A 23,708-nucleotide genomic window follows, 5' to 3' on the forward strand; every position below is an offset into this window, starting at 1 on the left:
GAACAGGAGGAAGTACGTCGGGTAACAATCGCATATCCTTGATTATAGAGTAACGTTGCAAAACATAACATTCAATTCTCGAAAACATAATCTGGTGATATTATCAGTTCAATAAAATGCGCGTACATATAAATCAAATTCAATAATAATTTATTCGTGACACGATATTTTCCTTTTTTGTACAATGTCATTAGTATAGAAAGATAAGACAAAATCATATACAATATCACTCTCGTGTTTTGTCGAGAACAAATATCTTTCTTTTTATTACATGGTATTTTAACTATCAATATATAAACAGACTTCCAGTAAACGTTCGGTGTAATACGTTTGAAAATCTGTACATATTTACACGTATTTGTTTTGAGAGCGATTATTCATTGCAAGTATTTTAATCTTAATGCTAATTGTATAATGTACCCATATATGACATTCTTCCTCTTGATCGATTTTTCGTTTAAAAGATGTTACAAGATGTTATTTATACGTTACCCCCTTTTTGATTTGAAATTATTTAAGAATTACGTATTTAGTACGAATACGTTTTCTTCATTAGGTGCCTTTTTCCCAATGATCAATCTCCAATCGCAATTATGTAATATTATAATTCGTTTAATAATTGCCTTCTGCAACGCAAAATAATTCCATGTGGTGCATGTGTAACGGTGCCTTCACTCGATAAAATCTAAATTGTTGCTCGAGTTATAAAAACGCGGTAGATAACTTTGGAATTCGTACATTGCAAAATATACGAACAAAAATTGTGAATATATTGTCGTGGAAAAATTTGTCCATCTATTTATGTGTAATCAGTACCGATGTTCCATGGTATCGATGACACTAGAATTTGAAGTTTTCATTTATTTCTCGCCAATTTGGAGAATAAGTCCCATTGTGGAATCGTTAGATAAAGCAGTTGTGCTTTTCATTCAGCCTGGAAAAAGAAATAACACGCTGTCGTATGGAAAATATCATTTGTGCTAGCAATAACAGGATAACAGAATGAATGATAGAAATGATGAAAATAGATTATACAACAGAACTTGTATCAATCACACTCATTTTTTCGATGCAGCAGAATATAAATCAAAGTTATGAAATACGATTGTCCTCTACTTTCACTTCATTTCTAACTAGCTTTTTTACGAGTTGCACGTTTATTTAACAAAATAAAACAAGGATATTTGTGTATCTTACTATTCCACTCTTGTGACATATATCCTAGTAGATTATTGTTTGTTTGCAGTCTGCCCGCTACTTGTCGTAGTTTGTCCGCTCTGTTGCTGCTGGCCCCAATACTGATTATAATACTGCTGATTCCAACTATTCCAATTTCCGTTACCATAACCTTGTTGATTATAATTGCTTTGATTGTAGGATCCTTGTCCATAGCTTTTCCAGTTACCCCACGGTTGCGATCCCCAATTATTTTGTTGGCCCCAACCTTCTTGAGATTGACCACTTGGCCAGTTGCCTTGTTGACTCCACACGGATTGTTGCGAAACTTGATAATTCCTTATTGAGAAAATCGATAATTATGAGAAAATTCAATAAAAAAATTTATAGGAAATACTGAAAGAATAGAAAATATAATTACCCTATTGGAGCTCTTGACCGGGCACCTTGACGAGAACCTAAAGCTCGGCCTCTGTCGTTTCCTCCTCTTCTATCAACAGTACCACCTCTTCTACTCATTCCTCGGTGTACAAGTGGGATAGGTACTCCCCTTCTTCTTCGTGGCATTGGGGGTCCGTAACCACTGCCGTGTCGTATGTGGCCACCTCCTCTTTGTGATCTATCTCTCCATCCCACATTACCTCGCCAAAGAGGATTACGATTCCTGTCGGAATCTAAAAACATTTATTTTTTTTTTAAACAGACTTGGTATTTTTATATTTCTTTGAAAATTTTTATTAATTTTAATATTTTTTGTAGATCTTACAATTGCTTCGTCTGTCACGATAATCTCGATTGTCCCTGTTATCACGATTACTTCTTATGTCAGCTCGATTTTCATGAATGTTTTCTGACCTCGAATCTATGCGTGCCCGTTTACTTCTTTGTTGCTCGCCATATCCTGCATCTTTTCCCTCTTTATTATAGGTTTCTATAAGTTTTTCACCATCTTCTCGATTAAGTTCGACCCAATCAACGGCATCGAAAGATTCACCAACAACGGGAGCTCTAAAACTCGCTGAAAGAATCAACGCGTATATACTAGTATATATCTTATTATAAACGTAAGTGAAGTAAAAATCACAATGTCAAAATCAACCTTTCATCTCCAAAAGCATAGAATCAGAAATCTCTTTACTATCTATTGGTTTATGTTTGACAGTTCGTGACTTAAATTCGTCTTCCGATGGAACTACAACTACTGCCTTTCTTTGATATCCACAGAAATTCTTCATTTTACGTCGTTGTACCGAAGGATACACATTTGTCTGTATTCCATTCCATAAAATATATGTCACGTTAAATTGTATTTTACTATTTTGATATAACAAAAAAAAAAGAGACAAAATCTTCGGAAGCTTAAATACATACCTGATCTAATATATAATTACGTCTTCTACTAGAAGCCATTTCCGTCAGTCTGTCTAATGCGTCGGTACATTTATCGATAAGTATTCTCCATTCTTCGTTATACCCTTCTTTATACGATAATCCGGGATCCTTAAAAGATATTAGTTATCAAATTATCTAATATTATACACGCATATTCAATGATAATACTGCAATGTTTACAATACGTACCTTCATTTTATTAATTAGACTACTGAGTCCTAAGATATTGTACATCTTTTGAGGATGTTCAGCCGCGTATTGTGTTGCCCAGGTAGATTTCCCGCAAGCAGGTAATCCGCACATCATTATTACTTCACATTCGTCTTTTTTTTCTGGCCTACGCGGACCAGGAGTTTTATATTGAGATTCCACATTTCCAATTGAAACGTAATCTTGTAAAATTGCTTCTGTCCATGGTGTTTCTTGGCCAAAGTTGCAAGCGAAACTACAATTTTTACTCAAAATATGCGGAAACAATGGTTTGTCATTGAGTTCTTCTTTTGAGATACGAAATGCTACGCCTTGATCTTTTCCATTGACTGTATAAGACATAATAACATTTTCGGATGTTGCATCCAAATAACAACCGATTATGTCGTCTTTCCCAAATTTAAGCCCATAATCTTCGTATTGATTATCTGCCAATTTTTTACCAGTGCTGCTATATCCAAAACTAAATTTTTCTTCACCAAGTTGCATTGAAGTATAAGGAGTGGACCAACCAATTCTGAGTACATGTGGATGCTCTTCGTTTCCTGAATTAATAGTACAGTGTTCCACTATTTTTGTTTCATAGTAAACCTTCCCACAAAGAAAACCATAGGATGCTCTTGCTCCAGCCCACATATGTGAAAATCCGTCGTTGTGCATAGGTGTAGCAGTAAAATATCCATCCTTATCAATAACCAAATTTAAATCTGAGTCATCTGAAAATTGTTGATAATAATTAAACATTTGTTTTATATGATTCAATCAGTTACTTTCATTTAGTTTTCAACATACACCAGGATAGTATTAAAGCAGAATCATCGATTTCTGGTTCATTCTCAATGAGAACAGGAGCCGGTGACTCGTGTCGATCTTCTATAGGGCTAGGAGATCTTTTCCGCTTCCTATCCAGAACAATGTCGTTTGTATCTTGTTCTTTGATATCTACATCAGCATCTTCTTCGTGTCTAACGTCTGACATTTCTATATCCTTTCCATATAAACGAAAATAAGTCAATGATTAAAAATAATATTTCTTGCAGGTACAGTAAGCCTTATGTGTAATAAAATATAGAGGAGGTAATAACTTTTTGAAAACATTGGCGATTTCAAACGATTATCAACGAACATTTTCTACTCTTCTATACCAAATGTAATTTTCAAACACATAAAATTTTCAAACATTAAAGTATAAACGTAAATTTATACGTCTCCAATATTTTAAGAAGCTCTTAACTGCAATCCTCTACATTTCGTAATGAGATACCGGATTATACCGGATAAAGTTTGTAGCAGATAAAGCTAATAAATGTTGCAAAAATGTGAAAGAGAGATTTTAAATGCTGCTAGAAAAAAATCAAAGTAAATTTAAAATAAAAGCATGAGTAATATGCATATTATAATTAGAAATTAATGTATAAAATATACCTCTTCATCTTGCTTTTTCTCGATGCTACTGTCCATCTCTTTGTCGCTAGTAGACAAGATGTCTTTATCTTCTAGTAACTTCTCCTCTTTTAATTCATCATTTTCATTGATATCTATGTCTTGATCTTCTTCAAGTAACTCATTTATTTGTTGTTCTGGGTCAGGAATGTCAGTAGCTTTAGTATCACTAACAGATTCTACAACATGATCATTATCTACAGATTCTATATTTTCATCCTTTATTTCATTATCTTCTTTTTTTATATCATCTATATCATTGCATGTATCATAAATTATAGTTGATTTCTCATTTTCTTGTACTTTTGAAACAATATTCTCACTTTCTTTTATATGTGTGTTTTCTACTGCTTCTAGGTTTGATTTGGTCACTGTTGGTCCTTGTTTTAGATCTGTTTCATTTTTATTATCTAATGATTCCATTGGTGTTGGAACATCAACATCGCTATACTCAACATTTTGTGATTTCACGGGAGATGCTTGCGATATACTTGTGTTTTTTTCTTTCTCACTGCTTTCTATAACATTTGCATCCTTTATATCATCTTCTTTTACAACTTCCATAGAATTAGCATCTTTATTTTCTATACTTGAAAATAAATCTTTTGTTTCTTCTTGTTCATCCTTTTTAGGTGATAAAGGCTTTTCTTCTTGGACAGAAGCCTCTATTTGTACAGATTCTTCCTGCATAGACATTTCTTCTTGCGTAGCACTTTCATCCGGCATAGTTTCCTCTTGCATAGCAGATTCGGATACTGTTGGAGACGGTTCACGAGACATGTCATTCTGATCCGCTTTCTTTGGAGATGTCCTCCGCCTACTGGAGTATGGAATTCTAGTAGTCCTCCTAGAGGATTTTTTTGTAGAATCTTCCTTTGGCGTCATCACAGATGCTGTTTTTGACAATCTACTAGACTTTTTTGGTGTCTGTGGTATTTTTGTCGATTCATCACTTTTTTCTTGAACAGCATCATCTTGTGTGTCTTCTGCACTGATATTTGCTTTTCCTTGATTTACTTCTACAATTTAAAAGTATTTACGTTGCATTAACTCGCAAAAGAATAGAGAATATTCAAAAATATAATACTCTTAAAAAAATGCAACATTTATACTAAAATATTTATTTAAATAACGGGTACTGCGTATTTACACTCTAATTGTAGATATGAATAGAAAAAGTAACGGCATAAAATTTTGCTAACTAAAACCTACGAGATGTAGTGGCGTCGCGAGCACAATTCACACGTAAACAGAAGAAAGGCGCGCATAGTTCGCGCCTACTCAACATTGGAAATGCCGATAACAAATTCTTTACGATTATTGATCATTTTTAATAACGATAAACAGGTTATCGTCTTCCATTCTAAGATAATTTAACGGAAAAAGTTAATAATACATGTTAGACGACTTATTATTGGCTCGTTTGAATGTTTGTCAACATTGAAATACACGAATACCTTGGTCATCGGACGAAGAATATCATACTTAAGGAAATTTGGAGCATTGTAAGATTAGAGAATAAAAATATAGTGACTTACGGTTTGCATTTTCCTCTTCTATCGCCTTACGAAGTCTCTCAACAAGCACTGACTTGACGCCTTTCGTATCGAGTCCACGCTTTGAGAGTTCTGTCCTTAATTCGACCACTTTTAACTTTTCCGGATCCATCGCGTGTTATATTTCACGGTTCTTGTCAATGCACGCACTTTTATTCAGCAGAAAATCTTATGAAAAGGCCATACACGCGCCAGTGACCCGCGTTAAATATACAATATGGCGATACATCTGCAAACAACGCGTTACGTGTTGTAAATGGATTTTATTGGTCAATGTGGCATTTATTTGAACTAACGCCAACTTCACTGCTAATGGAATTATTTCTTCTCATTGCGGTGGTAGAGTATGGTAATTCTTATTGGTTCTCCGAAGGCGGGATTTTATCGGATTTGTTGAGAAGTTACGTATGTACACGAGATTCGTAGAGTCCGCTGGTTGCATACAAATTTGTGAGTTATAGTTGTCACACTTGTAAAATGTACCATTTTTTGGAGTTGGTGAAACCAGGTGAAAAGAATAGAAAAGAAGTGATATTTTTAAAAATTCTCGCTAGTCATTGAGAATTAAAGTTAAAGGCATTTACAGCACGAAAGAAAGTGGATCTTCACCGTTCCATTCTTTTATCTCTTTCTTTTTTTTTCCAATAATTTACGAGCAGCGATCGACTTTTAAGATAGAATCATCGCACGGTAACCTTAATCTTATAGAGAATATAGCATCTTTGCTATAGTTGCTTATGTTTATCGAAAATTTATCAGGCTTCCATATCTTCTGATTTTTAACAGCTATATAATGACGGCAATAAATGTGAATTGGTTGCATTCTGTCGAGGGAGAATCACTAATGCATCATTTCTATGTAAACACATCAAAGAAAAGGAGATTTTATGGTAAAATGCGTTAGTCAAATGAATGATTCTTCATTGTATACATTCGTTGGTTATTTTCCTTTGTAAAATCTCTTAGGTATTCTTGAAAGACCTCCCCTACCATCTTCAATCGAAGAAGTTACATATAAAATTTTTATGGTTGGGAGATCTGGAGTAGGAAAAACTGCTGTTGTAGCTCGTCTTGCTGGAGTATTAGAATCCAGTAATTATACTGAAACTAATGGGATAAAAAAGACGAATGTATTTTGGCCGGTTAAGATATGGGACAAAGTTGTGTTGTTTAAATTACAGTTCTGGGATACCTCGGAAACAAGCATTAAAAAATATAATCACATATTACCCGTACGTACAGTATAAAGATAGGATATATTAAAATGGGATAACGAAGAATGACATTGTTTTAAATTTCTAGGCTTGTAAAGACAAAGTAGATGCTATATGTTCTGTATTTTCTTTCGACGATGCGACAGGATTTAATGACGTTCCATATTTGATGAATACTATGGCAGCTATAAAAGAAAAACCAGCAAATATAGTGATAGGGACAAAGTAATTTATCATAATTGAGTTCTCTTTTCTTTGTTATCTGTTGGTAAGAATAGTTAATTGGATGTCGATATTTTGTAGATTTAAACCATGGTCGAGTTCTACGATAGAAGACACACGTATAAAAGAATTTGAAGACAAATGGAAAGTAAAAGTTATTAGAATTGATATTAATAAACCTTCTATGAGATCTGAAGTGTTTGATTGTTCTTATCAGTTGAATACTATATGTAACATTCTTTGGAATAGGGATAAAGAATTTATATCTAAACAAATGGGACAAAGCTAGCAAATTTTTTATTGGATTTCTATAATACTCCGAAACATTTTTTATACGAGATTTAATAAAGGTAAACGCTTAATCATTTTCTTTTGCATCGATTTTCTTTCTATTTAAATACAATAGCGATTCTGTTTCAATTGGTTGTTTCAATCAGGGCAAGAAATATTCTCAACATCCCAACACAATGTATCTAGGAATTCTGGACGAGTAAACGTTGTCAGTACTGAAAGCTAAATTCACGAGCGTTACGCTTGTTTGTTATAATTACTGGCGGCAAAGTTACCGATTTACCGATTCGATTGTTTCTTTTTCCACAAAACAGACATTACGACACTTTAGAGATCTTAAAGGTACATGTACAGGTGTGTTGCATCGTATTCATGATTATACAACACAATCGAGAGATTAGTAACATTATTCGATTTACACTAAAGTTTTATTATTTAGGTTATAGTATTTTAATGTGTAGATTCTATATTTTCTTAAGTATTACTTGTCTCCAACGGTACTTGTAAATTCGGAGAAATCTTATAAATATTTATCCGTTTGTCAGTTACGTTATTGAACGATGATATTTTGATTGGTTTTTCATTACTGACTCATGCGCTGTAAAACATGGCGTGGTTTACAAGCGCGCGTAAAACAAATCACTACCGCGAGAACGTGTATAGATAGACCGATAAAATTTCCGTGATATTACGTTATATTTTTATTTGTAAATGTAAAATATAAAGTTTTGTTGTAGAGATGAAAAACAAAAAAATTCTGCTAGTGGGGGGAGCAGTTCTTGCGTCGGAAGTTCTTTGGTATATCTACAAAAGAGTTCATAACGTGTGGAGTAATTACATAAATACGCGCAAAGTACTGGAAGTACAGATACCTAAGTCGAAACATGACATTTCAGAGGTCATGTTTTTTACGAATGAATCTATTCTTTGTCGAACACACTTCACTACCGAGATGACCTGTCCTAAAAACAATTGTCCGGTTCGATATTTGAGGTAATGCGCGATCTATCATGCTTTTAAAAAATGGCTTTTAACAAATGATAAATAATGTTATAGACATATAGAAAGCTATATGAATAATGCAAAACAAAGTTTGGACGTTTGTATGTACATGTTCACTTGCCATTCGTTGTCAAATGCAATTGTGAACGCTCATAAACGAGGTGTACTTGTTCGAATAATAATGGATCGGCAAATGGGCTCTAACGATGCCGCACAAACGGCGTTATTCTATAATAATGGTACGCGATAAATATCATCGAGACTTGTAGTTGGATTTGATCATTGGCTACCAGAATTTGACTTAATTCTTTTTTTCAAACGTCGAAATATTTTGCGTTTCAGGAATCGCGATTAGATTAATATGTCAGGATGGTCTGATGCATCATAAGTTCATGATCGTGGACAACGATTTAGTAATCACTGGTAGCACAAACTGGACCATGTCTGCATTTTTTGGGAACTTTGACCACATTGTAGTGACTAACCAGCATTCGTTGGTAAAGCCATTCGTCGTTGAATTCGACAGGTTGTGGAAGACATTTTCAAAGAGTCAAGAAAATTAGGAAAACTTGATTCAGCCCTCGTCCGATGATACTTTATAATCTAGTAAGTATCCGTTTCATTTTTACTATTTTTCTCCCTGATACTCGAACAATTTTCGTCTCGTCGTATTATATTTTTCGAGTCCCTTCTTGCTGATACCTAACGAAAGACGCGTGTTATCGTCTCGAGAGTGCCCCTTTGACGTCAAAGAAATCGAAGAGGAGGTCGTAAAACTTGGAGGCACGTTAGCAGTTGGAGGTATACCTACATAACGTATGCGAAGATACATACTCGTGAGATAGAACGTGCATGGTACCGGTCAACACGTGAATAACGCTATGCAAATTAGTACGGTGCTCTGAGCAGCGGTCAACGCTGATATGTCGCGCCTTGACGCGACATGACGCGCGGTAACTTGCTGCTCTCATCGGCCGATAAAAGTGGAACATTGTCCGTATATATAAATAGGTTAGCCTATATGAAAATAGACGTCGGGCTGTTGGACCGGAGGATCGATGACGAGATACTCGGCGACGTGCCGTCCGTTGCCTCAACTTTCTTTCCCTTCCACTCTGCTTTGAAATTCACGGTCTCGGCGTGCTTTCGTTACGCCTCTACGATATATCGTTTCATTTTCTCTTCCTTCTTTCACATTTATTTTTGTTATTCTATACTCGTCTTCCAATTGTTACAGCCTCTGATCATCGAATTAAGACCACATGTAGAAATTTCACTTGTTCAGCTGTAAGAAGTTATAGATAGCCGTAGATGATTATATATCAATTAATTAATTTAATTTATTACCATACCGTGTCGAAGAATATCCGCGTGTATCCACGGCCGGATAATTCTCCCGATTTGAATACCATTGAAAATGTTTGGAGCCTGATCAAATCAGCTATATGCTCATCTTTAAAAACAGCTGATTTGAAAACGAAAATTTAGTATGTTTATGTAAAAGTAGCGAGGATATAAAGGCAGCGCATGACGAGAAAACAGAAAGAAAAAAAATCACGCTACTCGCGTCTCTAGGTAGAAAGGTGAGAAGTATTGAAAATTTGATAATGGTCCTAATAGAATGATTAGCGTGGTATTTATGTATGATAGACCTAGATCGAATTGTATGGAACGACGATGAGAAATATAATTGAATCGAACATAGATTCAAATATACTGCTCTCTAATCGCGTTTTTGCTATCTCGTGTTAATTTTGGACGTACGTAGGTAAACATGTTCCTACACGAGATAAATACATTCGCACGTTGTAAGAGAAGCATGTAACTTGGGAAAGCAAACGATTCAGAATAAACGTGCGACGCGCGGAAATAGCAACGCGTAGGCCCAAAATATCCATTGTATCCAGATACGATAAAAGCCGAATGCACGTTGGCGCAGTTTGACGTTTGCTAATCTGCTTTTTCCTGGACTGCGTCTACGTCAATAGTTAAGAACGGATCGTTATTCAGGGAAATGTACGGTTCTCTAACTTGAACGTTGCTTGTTCTGCTTGCGCGAACAATTTCCGAAATATCACAGCCAACGATTCTGCGAATCGTTCGTTTCTCTCTCGAATCGCGTAATAAATTTTCCGATTCCACTTTAGTTTCTACCGTGGATAAGTTTGAAGAAATCCACGTACGTTACACGCACATCTTTCTCTCGAAACCTCTCGGATTGTATCTCGCAAAAGAATGTTTTTTGTTTACTCGTCGCGCGTTTTTTGTTTTTGCGCGTTTACTCGTCGAAACGATTACGATATACCACGTTATACATATAGAAAATAAGTACGATACTTGACAAATGGAAAAAATAGGTATCACGTAGGTCAAGGGTGTGTCAAATCGGACAAGTGGCACGTTCGGCCGCGACAGTCACGGATACGGGAAAAGGAAAAGGTCAAAAGTCAAGTATTCCTCGATGGTCCTCTTAGTTGCTCTCTTTTCTACTTGAGACGCGGGAATTGAAGGGCAACGAGAAAGAAAAATGTTTCGCGTGCGGGTAGCAGCTGCGTTCGTTAGAACTTTGCGGAATATGCGACAATCTTTTTTTCTCCGCCCAAGGAAACAGACTGCATTCAGTAATCTTCGTTTGTTACGTTCTTTGAATAACTTTTTCTTCTTTCTTTTTGTTTCGCTACAGGTCTGATAAAATTGCGAGAAATGCTGTTTCCTGAATGTAGTTGGGAAAGAGACTAGAGCGACTCGAGGGAACACTATCTTACGTAGATTATTTCACAGATAATTGCAATTATTTATATTTAATGTATTTATTTCGATATCGTTTATATAGAAAACATTGCTTCGCGTTAACGGAGGTCTAACGCGTTGTTGCTGCATACTTCTTCCCATCTATCCTGTTTTGTTTATCGTTCGTAACGTTTCTACAAGTTTGCTAATTACATACAAATTTCGCGTCACGCGGGGGAAGAACCGTGTTTACGTATGTGTAGCTTGCTGTTTTGTGGTAATGTAGCTCTACCAAATTGTGTACCATCGATCATTTCTATATAATCGCTCCTTCTACCGATAAATTGCTAGAAGAATATATGCGTGCTATGTGTATACATACGCTATATCGCTTAACGACACTAAATACCGCTTAATCTCTGTTCCGAGTTCTTCCAAATTCGCTCCATCTTCGTCTCGAGCGTTTCGAACGTTCTTCGCCTGTTTCTTTCTCGCATCTTCGTACGTTTACACGATGGAACGAATTGTTCGATTTCACGCAAGGCCTCGTACAGTGACCCCTATCGGTTACCGTTCGTTAAACTATAGTATAATTATCATAATGTAATAAATTACTAGGAAATCCGCAGTCATTATTGTCTCTATAGTCGACACCGAAAACACCGATCGCAGTTACGCTCGCATTCGCCGCAGTCTTAACGAATTTGTTTTATCACATACGTTTCGTATTCTTTACTGGAAAGGAAGAGAATCGCCCGTAATTTCGCGTTCATCGCACTCGGCTATTTCATACAGTTTTTAGGCAATTCTCGTCGTCGAAGATTCGTTCACGGGACAGGAAGTGTACGAAAAGATGCCCGTACGTGATAATATATACATGTCTGTGTATATACGCACATACATTTGTCGATAATTGGTCCGCTCGTAGAGAAGATTGATGTAGCGAGGAGTCTAGCGAGGAAAGGAAGAGAAAAGAAGAAGGAAAATGAGAAGAACGGCGTTACGCGAATGAGTTGAATGGGCACGATGAGCAGGAAACAAAGGAAGAAATGTGTAACGAGTGGAGAAAGATGATAGGAAGGATTATCACACGTTTTCGCGTCCATATCGGTCGTCGGAGGAAATTCGACGCGACGCCACTGTGCGGAAGCGACGATGCACCGTCCTAATGGAAGATCGATGGCGAGTTGGTCGCCGCTCTTTCGAACGTTGCTTTGGCACATTGTAGGGACGACGAAGCGTCTTCGTCGCGGGCAGCATCGAAGCCACCGAAACTGTACTTTCGTTCCTGACGATCGCTTCTAAGGCAAGGTTCGCTAGAAGCTTTGACCATCCCTCACATGGTTTCTGTCCCGAGGCTACCGACGAAAGCCGGCTCCGCGATGTTCGAATCGCACTGCATCACCCATTCCCAGATCCTCTTGGTCACGACTTTCTGATCGATCGTCGTCTCGAGGCCGTAACTGTTGAGAAGCTTCCTCAGCTTGTTCTTGTTCTCGTCGACGTTTCGTTGGTCGTCTAGGACGGTGTCCAGGTAAAGTAGACTGTCGCCTCTCCTCGGTATTCCTTCGCTGGCGTCTACCAACGTAGATGTGGCGCTGTGACTGATTTTGTTCACGCACCAGGAATCCTTCAGATACTTGTTGATCTCGGTTACGTGCGGCCTTTTCTCAGGTTTGTGCTCGAACGTCCGCCTGAAGTATCGCAGTAGTCTGGGCGTGAATCGTCTGAACGTTGGCGGAACTTTGGTGGTTCTTCTCTTCAGCCACCTTTGAAAGGCCGAATATTCTGGATCCTGAATCAGATCGGCGGTCTGCCACGGTGGATTTCCAGTCAGACAGACGAACAGCACGATGCCGAATTGCCAGCAATCGGCGCTCCTCTTGCAGGCGTACCTCTCGTTTTTCACTATTTCGTAGATTTCGGGTGGTTGGAATGGTAGCCAGGTGCATCGGATCTTGTTAACGAGAGTTCCTTCGCGCCTCGTGCACCCGAAATCGCACAGTTTGATCTTGGACATGTCGAGCGCGAACACCAGTACATTTTCCAGTTTGATGTCTCGGTGCGCGAGCTGCTTCGAGTGAATGAAATCGAGAGCGGAGCAGAGCTGGTTGGCGATCCTTTTGCACGCTTCCTCGCTCAACCCTCCGGCTCTCACGTTGCCCGCTAGGTCACCGTAGGGAGCGTATTCTTGCGCGAAAACGAAACACTTCTCCGCTTTGAACGCGACCGCGTACGAGCACAGTATATTCGGATGCGGGCTCAAATGGTACGAGTAGTGAAACTCGCGGAAAAAGTCCTTCTCCGTAGTTAGTTCTTGGTGGACGGCTTTCAGCACGACTCTGGTTCGCGTAGCTCGATGAGTCGCTAGTAAAACTTTGGCGAAACTACCCTCGCCGAGCGTCTTCTCCACTTCATACTCCTTCGACAGATCCAACTCCTCCAAAGGAATCTCCTGCACTCTGTGTATTCCGGACTCCTTTTTCTCGTGAAGTTTCATCTGAAATCAGGCCGATAGACCGGTCGTATTAGAATTCTAAGAAAACTTGCGTCTCGTATCGTCGCCACGCGTACGCGTTAAAATCGATCGGCCTGCCACAAGTTCTTTCACTCGCGTCCCTAATCCTCCTAATTCGAACGTTCGATGAAAAGTCTTTCCATTTCGTTTGCGTCATCGATGCGCACAACGACAAACTATCGCTGGTGTCGCTGATACGGCCGATCGAGCGTGAAACGCGTTTAGCACTTAGTCGGCTTTCCGTCACAGAGGGCATCGCACTCTCGCTGCTGCGATTCCAGAATCGCCCTTGCCCTTGCTCGTCCAAACGCTAGCCAAGGCGATCGAGTTGCACGAATTTTACATTTTTTCTACATCTAAACGATTAACCGGACGATCCTCTGTTAATTACCTTTTTGTCTCGTACGTCTTATACGCTTTGTTACACGCTTTGTACGAAAATAAACGAGCGACAAGCAGTCGGATCGTTTTCCTAAAGTTCAAGAACGATGTGCGTTTCTTCGTTGTAAAGTCGTCCGAAAAATAGGAGGAAAAATCGTCCTGATGGCTCGTGTAGGCGAAGGACGAAATATGGGCTGGAGAGGCGAGGGGAGAACGCCGGAGGTTGGCCGGGTGAACCCAGGACCTTTTGAGCTGCCTAGATCAATAGCAAGGATTTCGCTGCAGCAACGCGCGTCAAACCGTTTCGTTATAGTTCGTATCGTCTCGATTTCTATTTAAGGTGGAATACGAGATAGAAGAAAAGAGAAACGTCTGGATTCGGGAAATCCTATCGGCGTAGAAAAATTGATTAGTCGATTCAGCCTCGTCTTTGTAACCGATGGCGGGTCACTTTTTAAGACGCTGATTCATTCGCAGAGTAACGATCGACGTTTACAATTCTTTGGTTACGCGATTCGATTTTATCGCCGGTCGTAACGTCGTTACTGTCGTTTCTTCTCGAAATAATTCTTCTCCTGATTTCATCCCGTGCGCACACGTGTCTCGTATCTTTACGCAAATCGCGCTTTGTAGATTCGTAGAAGTCATAGGCGATTATTTTTTCTTACAACTACCGCCGGTTCTTACCGGTTTGTTCTGACAAACTTTTGGACACGAGTTATATTTAGCGTTTCTGTTTACCGGGGCTATTTTAACGCGTGCGAGAGATTAGTGAAGTAATATTTTGGCTTGTGTCTTTACGGTTAACGAACACTTTGAGAGAAAGACCGATTAAAAGGCTGAGAAGGAGAGAGAGAGAGAGAGAGAAAGAACGAGAGCAAGAGAGAGAGAGAGAGAGAGAGAAAAAGATATATTTGTATCTGCCGGTTGAGCCACATCTCTCCCTATTATACTCCATACATTTTATCTCCTTAACGTTATCCTTAACGTTAATCGCATTGCGTCCCGTTCCTGTCGACATCGATGACCATTAAAATCGATAACGACGTGTTCGATTCGATTTACTTTACTTTCGATTTAATTTCATCGCGTCACGGCCTTCTAAGTAACTTACCACGTTGGTAGTAATCCTTTGGGCGATGAAAAAGGCGTGTCCGCGGAACGACGAATTAATTTTAACGCAATCGTCCAATTCACTGAGAAGCTTTCACCTTGGAACTTGTCACAAACGATTGTGCGTGCCCCTTCAGTTACATTTTCACTGTGCGTCACGATACGCGATTACGATAAATACCAACGATACACAAGAAGCAAGCGTCTGGGAAATGCTCGCGACAGCCTTCGACGTTTTGGCGATCTTTCACAGAAATTGAAAAAACTGTCAACGATGGTGATAAGAAAACCGCTACGTCCTTCGATGTCACATTTTCAGCTATGCGCGTATGTCGCGTCTGGAGCCGTCGCGACGCCCTGCGTCGCTTTTATAGACCCGGCCGCCACGCGCAGACGTAGATCGAGTAAGGGTATGAAACATTGACGATTAAACGATGCGTGTTTCTATTTTGCAAAAAAAACTGTCATTTTCTCCAATTGCTTTCTAAATAATTAAATTATCTTGAATGCAATTACATTTATTTGTCAGATGTTAATTTTCCCGCGTTTTGTTTTTGTCAGTTATTTCCGACTAAATCGTATTTTCTATCTCTAGAAGATGTAATAAGTTTCTGGAAAATATTAGTTTCGCATCGTTATCGTTACGCGTGACTTTTCCTTTCGATCGTATGCCACAGTTTCGGCTAACGTGCACCGTTTTTTAAATCATCAGACGCGTCAATGTGTTAAATTTAAATTTAAATTTAAATTACGCGTTACGCTTTCAACCGACTCGTATCTTCCTAGCGATTTTCTTACGAACGAGGATGCAAAAGAACGGATTACTTGTTTCCATCGTACGTAAACATTTTCCTCGAACGCTAAAAATCATCCGGATCGAAGCCAAAGCTTAAGACGTAAAGAATCGATGGATCGGAGCACGGTTAAACGCGGAATTTGCATCGCGAGTAAAATGCATTCTGTTTTCCTTGGTTTCTAAAAGTTGATCGATAGTATGAAAACGTTGCTGTCTATTCGATGTTTTCTCGTATCGAGTATCAGTGTTTTTCCGCTATCGAACCAACGGAAACGCCGTTCAGATCATAAATTTCGTTCTTGAGACGAGAGATTTATATGTTAACGATTTTCCGCCGGCAGATACATCTCGAGTGGTTCCGCTCTTTCGTCTTAGCACGTGCAAAAGTAGCGATCTCAGGTTCGTTGTTCTCCGTTGCATCGGTATAACGGTATGTGTATGCTTAACGGCAAACGATGTTCGAGCATCGTGTGTTCGCGTGATTTTGCGATCGTGAGACACGCGTACGCACGATGGCCGAATATAATAGTACTACCGATGGCCAAATAATACGCATACTCCTGAGGTGGAATTTAATTTAAACCAGAAAGTATTTTTAACATGTATGTCAAGTATACGATGTCCATAGGGATGGATCGTACATACCAGTGCAACGACGGCAATATCGAAGATATAAATAGAGAAAACCGTTACGATAGAAATAGGTAATACGACGTATCGCGTAACTATTTCGTTTCGACTCATTAGACCCGTAACACCTCTATCGTCGAGTCATTCTCGCCTCGTCGAAGGATGCGTGCGTTTCCACGAAGATTTCTTTTTCTTACGCTCGTAATAATCGAGCAGCTCGTAACTACGCTATGTCCATTGTATGTGCAAATTTACATTGTTACGAATATGATTTGCTTCGCCTTCTAAATTCTCAGACAAGATTCACGACGCGATGCAATCGATACTATGAAAAGTATATCGTAGCAAGGTATGCTGGATTTATCGTCGATCGTTCCTACGAAAGCAACCGTTCTATCGTTTGGTTAACGAATAAAAAATTCGGGCGTTTTCGGGAATATGTAGCAAATTCTTTATTTATATACCTCTGATTCGTACAAACATTCACATACATATAACTTCGCGTTGACTCGATAAATTGGATTTAAAGGTAAACGACTTTATGAGAAAATTAACGATCGATCAACATTAATTTCATCTGTAAAAACTTAGTTCGATAAATCATTAATCCGTAGTGTATTCACTTTGCTTTCGACCGGGACAAGAGTCCACGCGCAGAAGAAGAGGAAGGAGAGGAAGAAGAAGAGGAAGAGGAAGAAGAAGAAGAAGAACAAGAACAAGAAAACAGAGAGTACTCCGAGTAGTCGCAAACGGAATAGCAACCATTGGAACAATAGGAACAGCAACTATCGGAACAATAGGAACTACAGTAAGACGATTCGTCAGAGCAATCGGAATAACTGTCGTCGTCCTCGGAGCACGAACTGTCTTCTGGAAGAAAAAACGCGTGAAGTAGATAAACATAATATATACGTTGTGTTCGTAAAGATTTCGAAAAGCAACAGGATACCTGGTAAATAACCCATTTTCTTAATTATACGTGTGACGTGATGAATATACGTTTCCATGGTCCGATCTACTTTTCTTTCGATCCGTCGTATCTTTCCTTCGTAACGTCTTCGGCGTTGTTTCAGTAAATGCTTCTCTTTTCCGATCCGCTTCGTCTCTATCGTGCAAACGATCGATTACTCAGAAACGACGTAACGAAAGAGTTGCACGATCGAATGTGAAAACAAACACGATCACTGGTTTACCTGCCGTTGCCGCATCTTTATCGTGTTTCTTGCATCTTGACGCTGTCTTCATCGATAGGTCCGATGTTTTGTTACTTCCACGCTTCTTCTCTTTCTTTGCTTTCTCCGTCTTTTTATGCTTGCATTTTACCTTTTTCTCCTTACTCTCGTACTTCTTAGTAGCGGCGTTATTGTTGTTGTCTACATCCTTTGTCACGCAAGTATCTCTCGCGCTGCAGTAGTTCGTCGAAGCGTTACTCCTCACCGAAGAATTAGACGCCGAAATATCGCGCTCCGTATTAGCGGTAGCGTCCTTGCCGATGAGATTGTCCTGTTCGGAAGCTTCGTCGTGTCTCGGCGTACTTGTTCTAAACGGTGACTTTAAATCCGCGCTCTTCGACGAATTCGCGGATTTCGTGGTCGCGTCCTTTGCCGTATTTTCCATTTGATCGTTCATCGAATCTGTATTTTCCGTTTCGCGTTGTCGTTTCGTCCCAGACGAATCGTCGACGATTCTCTGCTTTTCCTCGTTTTTACACTTTCTGCTTCTTTTATCGGGTATCGTTGCTCTTGATTTCTCCACGGTTACTTTTGGGACATCTTCCAACTGCTGCGAATAAGTTTTTCGATTCTTTAGTATCGCCTATATCGTCCTTTGATACCTTTGTCGCAAGTCGGAGACACGAAGAAAAGAAAAAGCTTCGCTTTCGCTAACCTTCTGCTCTTTGCTCGTCGATATTTCCGCCTTGCCACTCTTCTTCGCGATTTCTTTTTTACGCTCGTTTGGTTTTCCACCACCGCCTACCGGCTGATCATCCAATTTCTTCTTGGGCGATTTTTCTTCGTTCGTTCGACTCGCTCCACGGTTACGAGGCGATCTTCCGGACGACGTCGCTCGTCTTTTCCCCGGCGTCGAATTATCTGTTGTTAAAGCGGGGAATAAAACGCGCGTTTCGTGGAACTACGAACGAGATATTTTTCGCTTACCTACGGGGGTGAGTTTCGGTTCGAGTCTCAGCCGTTCGTTAAACTCGTTCAAGATATCTTGCGTAAAGTTTTGTTGCACGAAATCGTCGATCTGTTTCCACGGATCCGTTTGCAGAATTTGATCCACGTCGAGAATACCGTCGACCGCGGGAAACGAAAGCGAAGCTCTTCCAAGAATCTTCCTGCGATTCATCTAGAAGGGACGACGACGAGGGAGAAAGGGCCGTTTCGCTCGAATTGCGAAGAACTCGCGTGGAATTGGACCGCAAGCTGAGATTAGTGGAATCGAAGTTGTTCTTAAACGAAGTCAACCGCCGAGGTATCCGTTTCGCGGTGTAGAGACGAAAGGAAACAAATACAAGATAGATTTTGCTCGTTTGCTTACTCGTAACGCCCGTTCTACGTCAAACCGTGTATTTTCGGTTTTCTCTGTTTCGAGATGAAAACGAACCGATGCAAGCCGTCGGAGGCAGCGTGCGCGAACGCGAATCCACGTCGAACAACGACTAATTTAAGAATCGTGAAAACCGAGTCGCGTGCTGTTAGTTCCAACGAAAATTCGATCGTTACTGATTCGAGCGTCGATCGTCTAGCACACCGATTATCACGAAAGGACGTTACTTGCGCCCCGATTTGTTTGTCGTATTAACGACTATTATGAGACGTTAATACGACCGTACGATTCAAATCGATGGATCAGTTGGCCGTTTGAAGCGTACAACGAGTTATCTCGTTAAGGGTCAACACCGTATCAACGCACAATTTCATTTACTGCTGCTCTTTTTTTTTTTTTTAATGTTATGCTTACGAAAGCCAACCGACAAATTGTTTCACACTTCTTTCGTCGTTGATCCTTGATTTAGCGAAATTTCAAGGAATTGAAATAGTTACGTCGTTAGCGAGAACCGTCTGTTTTTAAATCATGGTATATTTTTTCTTTCGCTTTATGTAAGTGTTTAAATACTTTGGCCAGCGCCGCTTGTAATTGTGTTGCGGGCGTCGGATAGATAGAAGACGCGTACACGGTAGAGAAGTTTATTTTTAGCGATATCTGAAAAGCGTGAGAGACGTCGATCAAATTTTCCAATTTCCTCGTCGACGGAAGCGCGTAAATGCCGACACGATCGTCGTCGTTGGACAACGGCTGAAAGGAAAGTTGGATACGATGGCGAGAAATGTCAAGGTACACGGACGAGGTGACGTCACTTCTTCCCTGTAAGTTGTCCGAGTTTACGCCAACGGGGGACTAAATCTCGCTTATAATAGCGGGTAATCGCTTGGAAGAGGGATAAAACGACGTCACTTTTCCAATGACCATACGTTACGCCTATGACACTTTACGATATGCCGTGATATCGGTTCTGTCCGCCGTGAACGTCGTTGTACCTTAAAAGGTGGAAAGAGACGCTTTACGAAATGAGCACGGCGTAGGAGTGAACTCGATTATTATTCGTCTGCGCGTAGGAACCGAGAAGGAGAAAAGAAGAGGACTGAAATATGCAGAAGACTCGTTCCACGTTGTTACAAAATTTCAAAGAATACCGCGAACTTCTGTTTCTTAATTTACTTTTCCACGGTTCTAGATAAATAGACGTAATCGCGAAGCCCGCCCGTTGCTCGCCAATCATTTATTTCCACTCGTTGAAATAATATTTACGTGCAAATTCATAAAATATTTTCCACGTTTTGTCCCGTACGTGCGAATCGATGCAAATATCACGCATTCGAACTTATTAGTTCGATAGCTTATTTATGTAGCCGATATATATCGATATCGAAGAAGCGGCGAAAGCTCTATATAGAATCGCAATTTTCGGCGCTCGCTTTTCCTCTTCTCGTCGTTTCGATTTTACACGCCGACCTCTTCCCAACGCGGATCTGCGTTTTGTCGAGCGATCGACGCGTCTCACGGATATCGAAGCGCGCAAGGAAACAGGTAAATAGTTTCTCAGGATATCGAGAGAGAGAGAGAGAGAGAGAGAGAGATGCGATCGAGACAAAAAAAACAATTCGACGAAGACATTGCCCCGGGCGCGACTGTCGTGGCCGCTTGACTCGTCGTAATAAAACGTCGATTCATGTTGTGGGACCAGTGTCGCCACGTATATCCTACGTATACGTATAAAAGTGCCGTGATCGGTGTGTGTCGGATCTGGAAACAGTTGAACGCGGTTGTTCGAGCGAACATGATCGAGGTAAGACATCGACACGATCCAGAGCACCGAACATTTTCAACTTTTCGATCAATATTGTACTCGGTCTTAGTTGTCACGTTCGTTTATTTGAAGGTTCGTTTCGCGATTACTTTTTCTCGGTCGTTTATTTTTTCACCTCGCTACTTTTCTTTGTAACGCGTGCCAGTCTCCGACGAGTAGAATTCGAAAATACTAGATCGTTATTTCGAAGATTATACCTTTACGTATTTTGTGCGCATATCGTACGATTTATTAGCTCTCGTTCCGATTAGTCGAGCCAAGTTTGGATTTAAGCGTGAAACTTCGAAAATATCTCGATCTACGCGAGCCTGTTATTTTCGACTTGAAGTATCCTTTTACGTTTCTACGTTCGTTCCCGTTGCTTTCCGGGTGTCACTTTCTTCCAGTCGTTTGAATGTAATCAACTTGTCCGATCCGAACGAGCCTTTGTTATTCAAATTTATAGACGCGACACGCGAACGTTGATTTCCATGGTCGACGCGCGTTTGCGCGCTTTCGTCGCGCGTTTTGTGATCAATGCGAAAAAGGAACTCGGCATTTTCCAATCGTTGCAGATTATTGCGTTGTTTATCGGAGTGGTTGGAACTTTGGCGGCTCCCAGCCTGGCAATGCCCGAAGCGTCTGGAACGCCTGGAATTTTTTACGCCCCTCGAAGCGTCACGGAGGATACGGAAATGGTCTCGTCCTTGCCGTTGCCAGGCTCCGAAAATCTGGACGAAAAAGCAATACCCTTGTCGAAACTGGTTGATCGCCCTTTTTCATCGGCCGGACAAAACTTGGTGGAAAAGACTCAAATACCTTCTGAACTCCCTGGAACGAAAAATCTCGCCGAAAAACGGATTCCCGAACCGGTCTTGAGAAAGTTATATCAACGGTATCAAGACGATTAGCGAACGTTTTTGGACGACGTAATTTCGCAGAGACTGCAGAGGAGTTTGTCGAATTGTGAAAAGGAGATTTAGAGTCAAGTATCGATTAAAGCAGCGTCGTACAGTTTCAAATATCGTTTTTTTAATGTCACCGAATAGACGATGCCGATTTCCTGGACCGTGTTCCTTCGCACTTCCCTCGGTCCTCTCCGTGCACTTTTATCCTCGGTATTCTTCGTCGAAAAACTTAGTATATTTATCGTTTCTTCTTGAGTTTAAGTTTAAAACAAATTTTTTTTTTTAAGTTTTTTTCAAGTATCGTTAAATGGTTAAATATAGTTAAATATACGAAATAGTTGCCTGTTTTCTCGCCGTGATATGATTTTCGTCTAATCTTAGATGGGTGAAAGCGAAATCTGCCTTATCCGAGGAAGCATGGCTACGTCCTATAATACCGACTTTGAAGAATCACGAGTTTCTCACATCCTCTGTGATTTACTCTAGCGAGCTACAAATCCAGGGCAAATAATTTCCGAAATCACGCGACAAATTAACGATTTCTTTGGTGCTTTCCTATTTCTCTGCCGTTTTTTACACGCGCGAACCGACCGTCGAGTCGACGATTTTGATCGAAAATAGTTGGACGTTTGCCTCCTGGTCGGAAGGTGACGCTATCAGTTACGTTCGAGAATCGTATATCGAAAAATCGACCGGAGCTAAATCCTTCGCGGTACGTAGCGATTTTTATACTCCGGTGAAAAATTAACAGCGGAAAGGACTGGAAAAATTGTTTTTCATCCGATTTAAAGCACGCTGCCCACGTTAATTCGTTTTCAGAGGTGGATTATCACACGCCGGGCTAACAGAGTTGTCAGTTTATTGAAAAAAGATGGAGGTTAATTCGTCTCGAACAGAATCCCTTTGTCCCTTGGATCCGTTCTCTTTGTCACGAGGTTTGCTAACAGCGGAAAACTCGAGCGAAAAGGCTCGAGAGTGTTGAAAAGGAAGAATAGAGAAGAAAGGGCCGAGAGAAGGTATTTTCCTGTTACTTTTGTAATTTCACGGTTCTTTCTCCGAGCAGGTAGAGAAGGGGGGGGGAGGGGAGATTCGTCGGGAAACTGAGCGAGCGAGTGCCGCAAACGTGGTTACGAAGGGACAAGGGAACAATTTCGATAGCTTAACAAATAGCTTCGTTATTCTGTCGCTGCCACGCGCGATAGAACGAACAGATTGTACGCGCGATCGATTATCAACGCTGCACGATGGTCGGTTTCCTAACAATCCACAGAATTATCCGACCATACGGGTAATCGCGTTACTTCATCAATTATCCGCTGACGCTGCACGCAATTAAGGCAGCGAAACACCAACCGATAACCTTCGTTTCGCCATACGTAATCGCGACCGATTCGTACCAGGCATAACGAGAGAGAGAGGGAAAGAGAGAGCTTGCAATGTTTTGTCGTATTACTCTGCGGGCCTGGATCTCCGTTATTTTCCTCTGGTTATTCAACGGCGTGTCAGATGCGTGTTTGAATATATCGATTTAGAGAAGGGAGCGTTCGATAGTTGCCCGAATATGCAAATAAATCTAACCATCAAAGGCGAAATATGCATATGTACCGATTTATATACGTTGCTCTCGCGCCTCTCGATTTTCTGATCGCTACGAGAGTGGAATTGTCTGTCGCATTCGTAGGCTGTGACTCGCAAATGACTCTTTTGCTCGTCTGTATCCGCCGTGTATCCGCGTCGCTGTATCTCGCTTTACTTCGTTTTCCTTCGCTTGT

At 40.3% G+C, this 23,708-nt stretch overlaps 5 protein-coding genes across 14 annotated transcripts; 2 read left to right on the forward strand and 3 right to left on the reverse strand.

The window, feature by feature from the left end:
- Positions 1-172: 172 nt before the first annotated feature.
- LOC117207031 (heterogeneous nuclear ribonucleoprotein U) lies at positions 173-6,022 on the reverse strand. Of its 2 annotated transcripts, none has more exons than XM_033446855.1 (10): positions 5,760-6,022; positions 4,204-5,240; positions 3,571-3,766; positions 2,758-3,494; positions 2,548-2,676; positions 2,276-2,444; positions 1,949-2,194; positions 1,598-1,850; positions 1,198-1,515; positions 173-934 (listed from the first exon to the last, which is right to left on the reverse strand). In XM_033446855.1, the coding sequence occupies exons 1-9, from the start codon at positions 5,887-5,889 to the stop codon at positions 1,230-1,232; spliced, it is 3,183 nt and encodes a 1,060-aa protein (XP_033302746.1). In that variant the 5' UTR covers positions 5,890-6,022; the 3' UTR covers positions 173-934; positions 1,198-1,229. The 2 variants fall into 2 exon arrangements, with proteins under 2 accessions (XP_033302746.1, XP_033302738.1); XM_033446847.1 differs by having other exon boundaries at positions 1,943-2,194.
- Positions 6,023-6,116: 94 nt separating this feature from the next.
- LOC117207056 (ciliogenesis and planar polarity effector 2-like) lies at positions 6,117-7,583 on the forward strand. 3 transcript variants are annotated; one of them, XM_033446899.1, is made up of 5 exons: positions 6,117-6,227; positions 6,564-6,667; positions 6,744-7,009; positions 7,080-7,216; positions 7,295-7,502. In XM_033446899.1, the coding sequence occupies exons 2-5, from the start codon at positions 6,571-6,573 to the stop codon at positions 7,500-7,502; spliced, it is 708 nt and encodes a 235-aa protein (XP_033302790.1). In that variant the 5' UTR covers positions 6,117-6,227; positions 6,564-6,570. The 3 variants fall into 3 exon arrangements, with proteins under 3 accessions (XP_033302790.1, XP_033302797.1, XP_033302780.1); XM_033446906.1 differs by lacking the exon at positions 6,117-6,227 and adding an exon at positions 6,234-6,467 and having other exon boundaries at positions 7,295-7,583; XM_033446889.1 differs by lacking the exon at positions 6,117-6,227 and adding an exon at positions 6,234-6,467 and having other exon boundaries at positions 6,537-6,667.
- On the forward strand, positions 7,444-21,740 carry LOC117207071 (mitochondrial cardiolipin hydrolase). 7 transcript variants are annotated; one of them, XM_033446927.1, is made up of 5 exons: positions 7,655-7,858; positions 8,231-8,497; positions 8,561-8,745; positions 8,849-9,112; positions 17,289-17,374. In XM_033446927.1, exons 1-4 carry the CDS (start codon positions 7,851-7,853, stop codon positions 9,067-9,069), a joined length of 681 nt encoding a protein of 226 aa, XP_033302818.1. In that variant the 5' UTR covers positions 7,655-7,850; the 3' UTR covers positions 9,070-9,112; positions 17,289-17,374. The 7 variants fall into 7 exon arrangements, with proteins under 7 accessions (XP_033302827.1, XP_033302843.1, XP_033302818.1 ...); XM_033446918.1 differs by lacking the exon at positions 17,289-17,374 and adding an exon at positions 21,604-21,740 and having other exon boundaries at positions 7,656-7,858; XM_033446936.1 differs by lacking the exons at positions 7,655-7,858; positions 17,289-17,374 and adding an exon at positions 7,444-7,563 and having other exon boundaries at positions 8,242-8,497; positions 8,849-9,069.
- LOC117207055 (serine/threonine-protein kinase meng-po) lies at positions 11,277-15,607 on the reverse strand. The gene is made up of 2 exons (XM_033446874.1): positions 15,250-15,607; positions 11,277-13,736 (listed from the first exon to the last, which is right to left on the reverse strand). The coding sequence occupies exon 2, from the start codon at positions 13,734-13,736 to the stop codon at positions 12,573-12,575; it is 1,164 nt and encodes a 387-aa protein (XP_033302765.1). The 5' UTR covers positions 15,250-15,607; the 3' UTR covers positions 11,277-12,572.
- Positions 17,289-19,026, reverse strand: LOC117207045 (uncharacterized protein DDB_G0271670-like). The gene is made up of 5 exons (XM_033446866.1): positions 18,834-19,026; positions 18,562-18,767; positions 17,868-18,456; positions 17,624-17,779; positions 17,289-17,544 (listed from the first exon to the last, which is right to left on the reverse strand). Exons 1-5 carry the CDS (start codon positions 19,024-19,026, stop codon positions 17,294-17,296), a joined length of 1,395 nt encoding a protein of 464 aa, XP_033302757.1. The 3' UTR covers positions 17,289-17,293.
- Positions 21,741-23,708: the final 1,968 nt, after the last annotated feature.

The sequence above is a fragment of the Bombus bifarius genome, unplaced genomic scaffold (assembly GCF_011952205.1).
Source record: "Bombus bifarius isolate JDL3187 unplaced genomic scaffold, Bbif_JDL3187 scf7180000007966, whole genome shotgun sequence".
Lineage (NCBI taxonomy): Eukaryota > Metazoa > Arthropoda > Insecta > Hymenoptera > Apidae > Bombus > Bombus bifarius.

Bases quoted from the DNA above. Each gene is read 5' to 3' on its own strand.
- LOC117207031 (XM_033446847.1), bottom strand. From the start codon at position 5,889: ATGGATCCGGAAAAGTTAAAAGTGGTCGAATTAAGGACAGAACTCTCA. The intron at 3,767-4,203 runs GTATATTTTATA...TTATATGGAAAG, and splicing joins AGAAAAAGCAAGATGAAGAG to GATATAGAAATGTCAGACGT. The intron at 1,516-1,597 runs GTAATTATATTT...TTTCTCAATAAG, and splicing joins CGGTCAAGAGCTCCAATAGG to GAATTATCAAGTTTCGCAAC.
- LOC117207056 (XM_033446899.1), top strand. From the start codon at position 6,571: ATGACGGCAATAAATGTGAATTGGTTGCATTCTGTCGAGGGAGAATCA. The intron at 6,668-6,743 runs GTAAAATGCGTT...AAAATCTCTTAG, and splicing joins AAAGAAAAGGAGATTTTATG to GTATTCTTGAAAGACCTCCC. The intron at 7,010-7,079 runs GTACGTACAGTA...TTAAATTTCTAG, and splicing joins AATATAATCACATATTACCC to GCTTGTAAAGACAAAGTAGA.
- LOC117207071 (XM_033446927.1), top strand. The intron at 8,498-8,560 runs GTAATGCGCGAT...ATAATGTTATAG, and splicing joins TGTCCGGTTCGATATTTGAG to ACATATAGAAAGCTATATGA. The intron at 8,746-8,848 runs GTACGCGATAAA...TTTGCGTTTCAG, and splicing joins GGCGTTATTCTATAATAATG to GAATCGCGATTAGATTAATA.
- LOC117207055 (XM_033446874.1), bottom strand. From the start codon at position 13,736: ATGAAACTTCACGAGAAAAAGGAGTCCGGAATACACAGAGTGCAGGAG.
- LOC117207045 (XM_033446866.1), bottom strand. From the start codon at position 19,026: ATGAATCGCAGGAAGATTCTTGGAAGAGCTTCGCTTTCGTTTCCCGCG. The intron at 18,457-18,561 runs GTTAGCGAAAGC...ACTTATTCGCAG, and splicing joins CGACGAGCAAAGAGCAGAAG to CAGTTGGAAGATGTCCCAAA. The intron at 17,780-17,867 runs GTAAACCAGTGA...TTTGCACGATAG, and splicing joins TAAAGATGCGGCAACGGCAG to AGACGAAGCGGATCGGAAAA.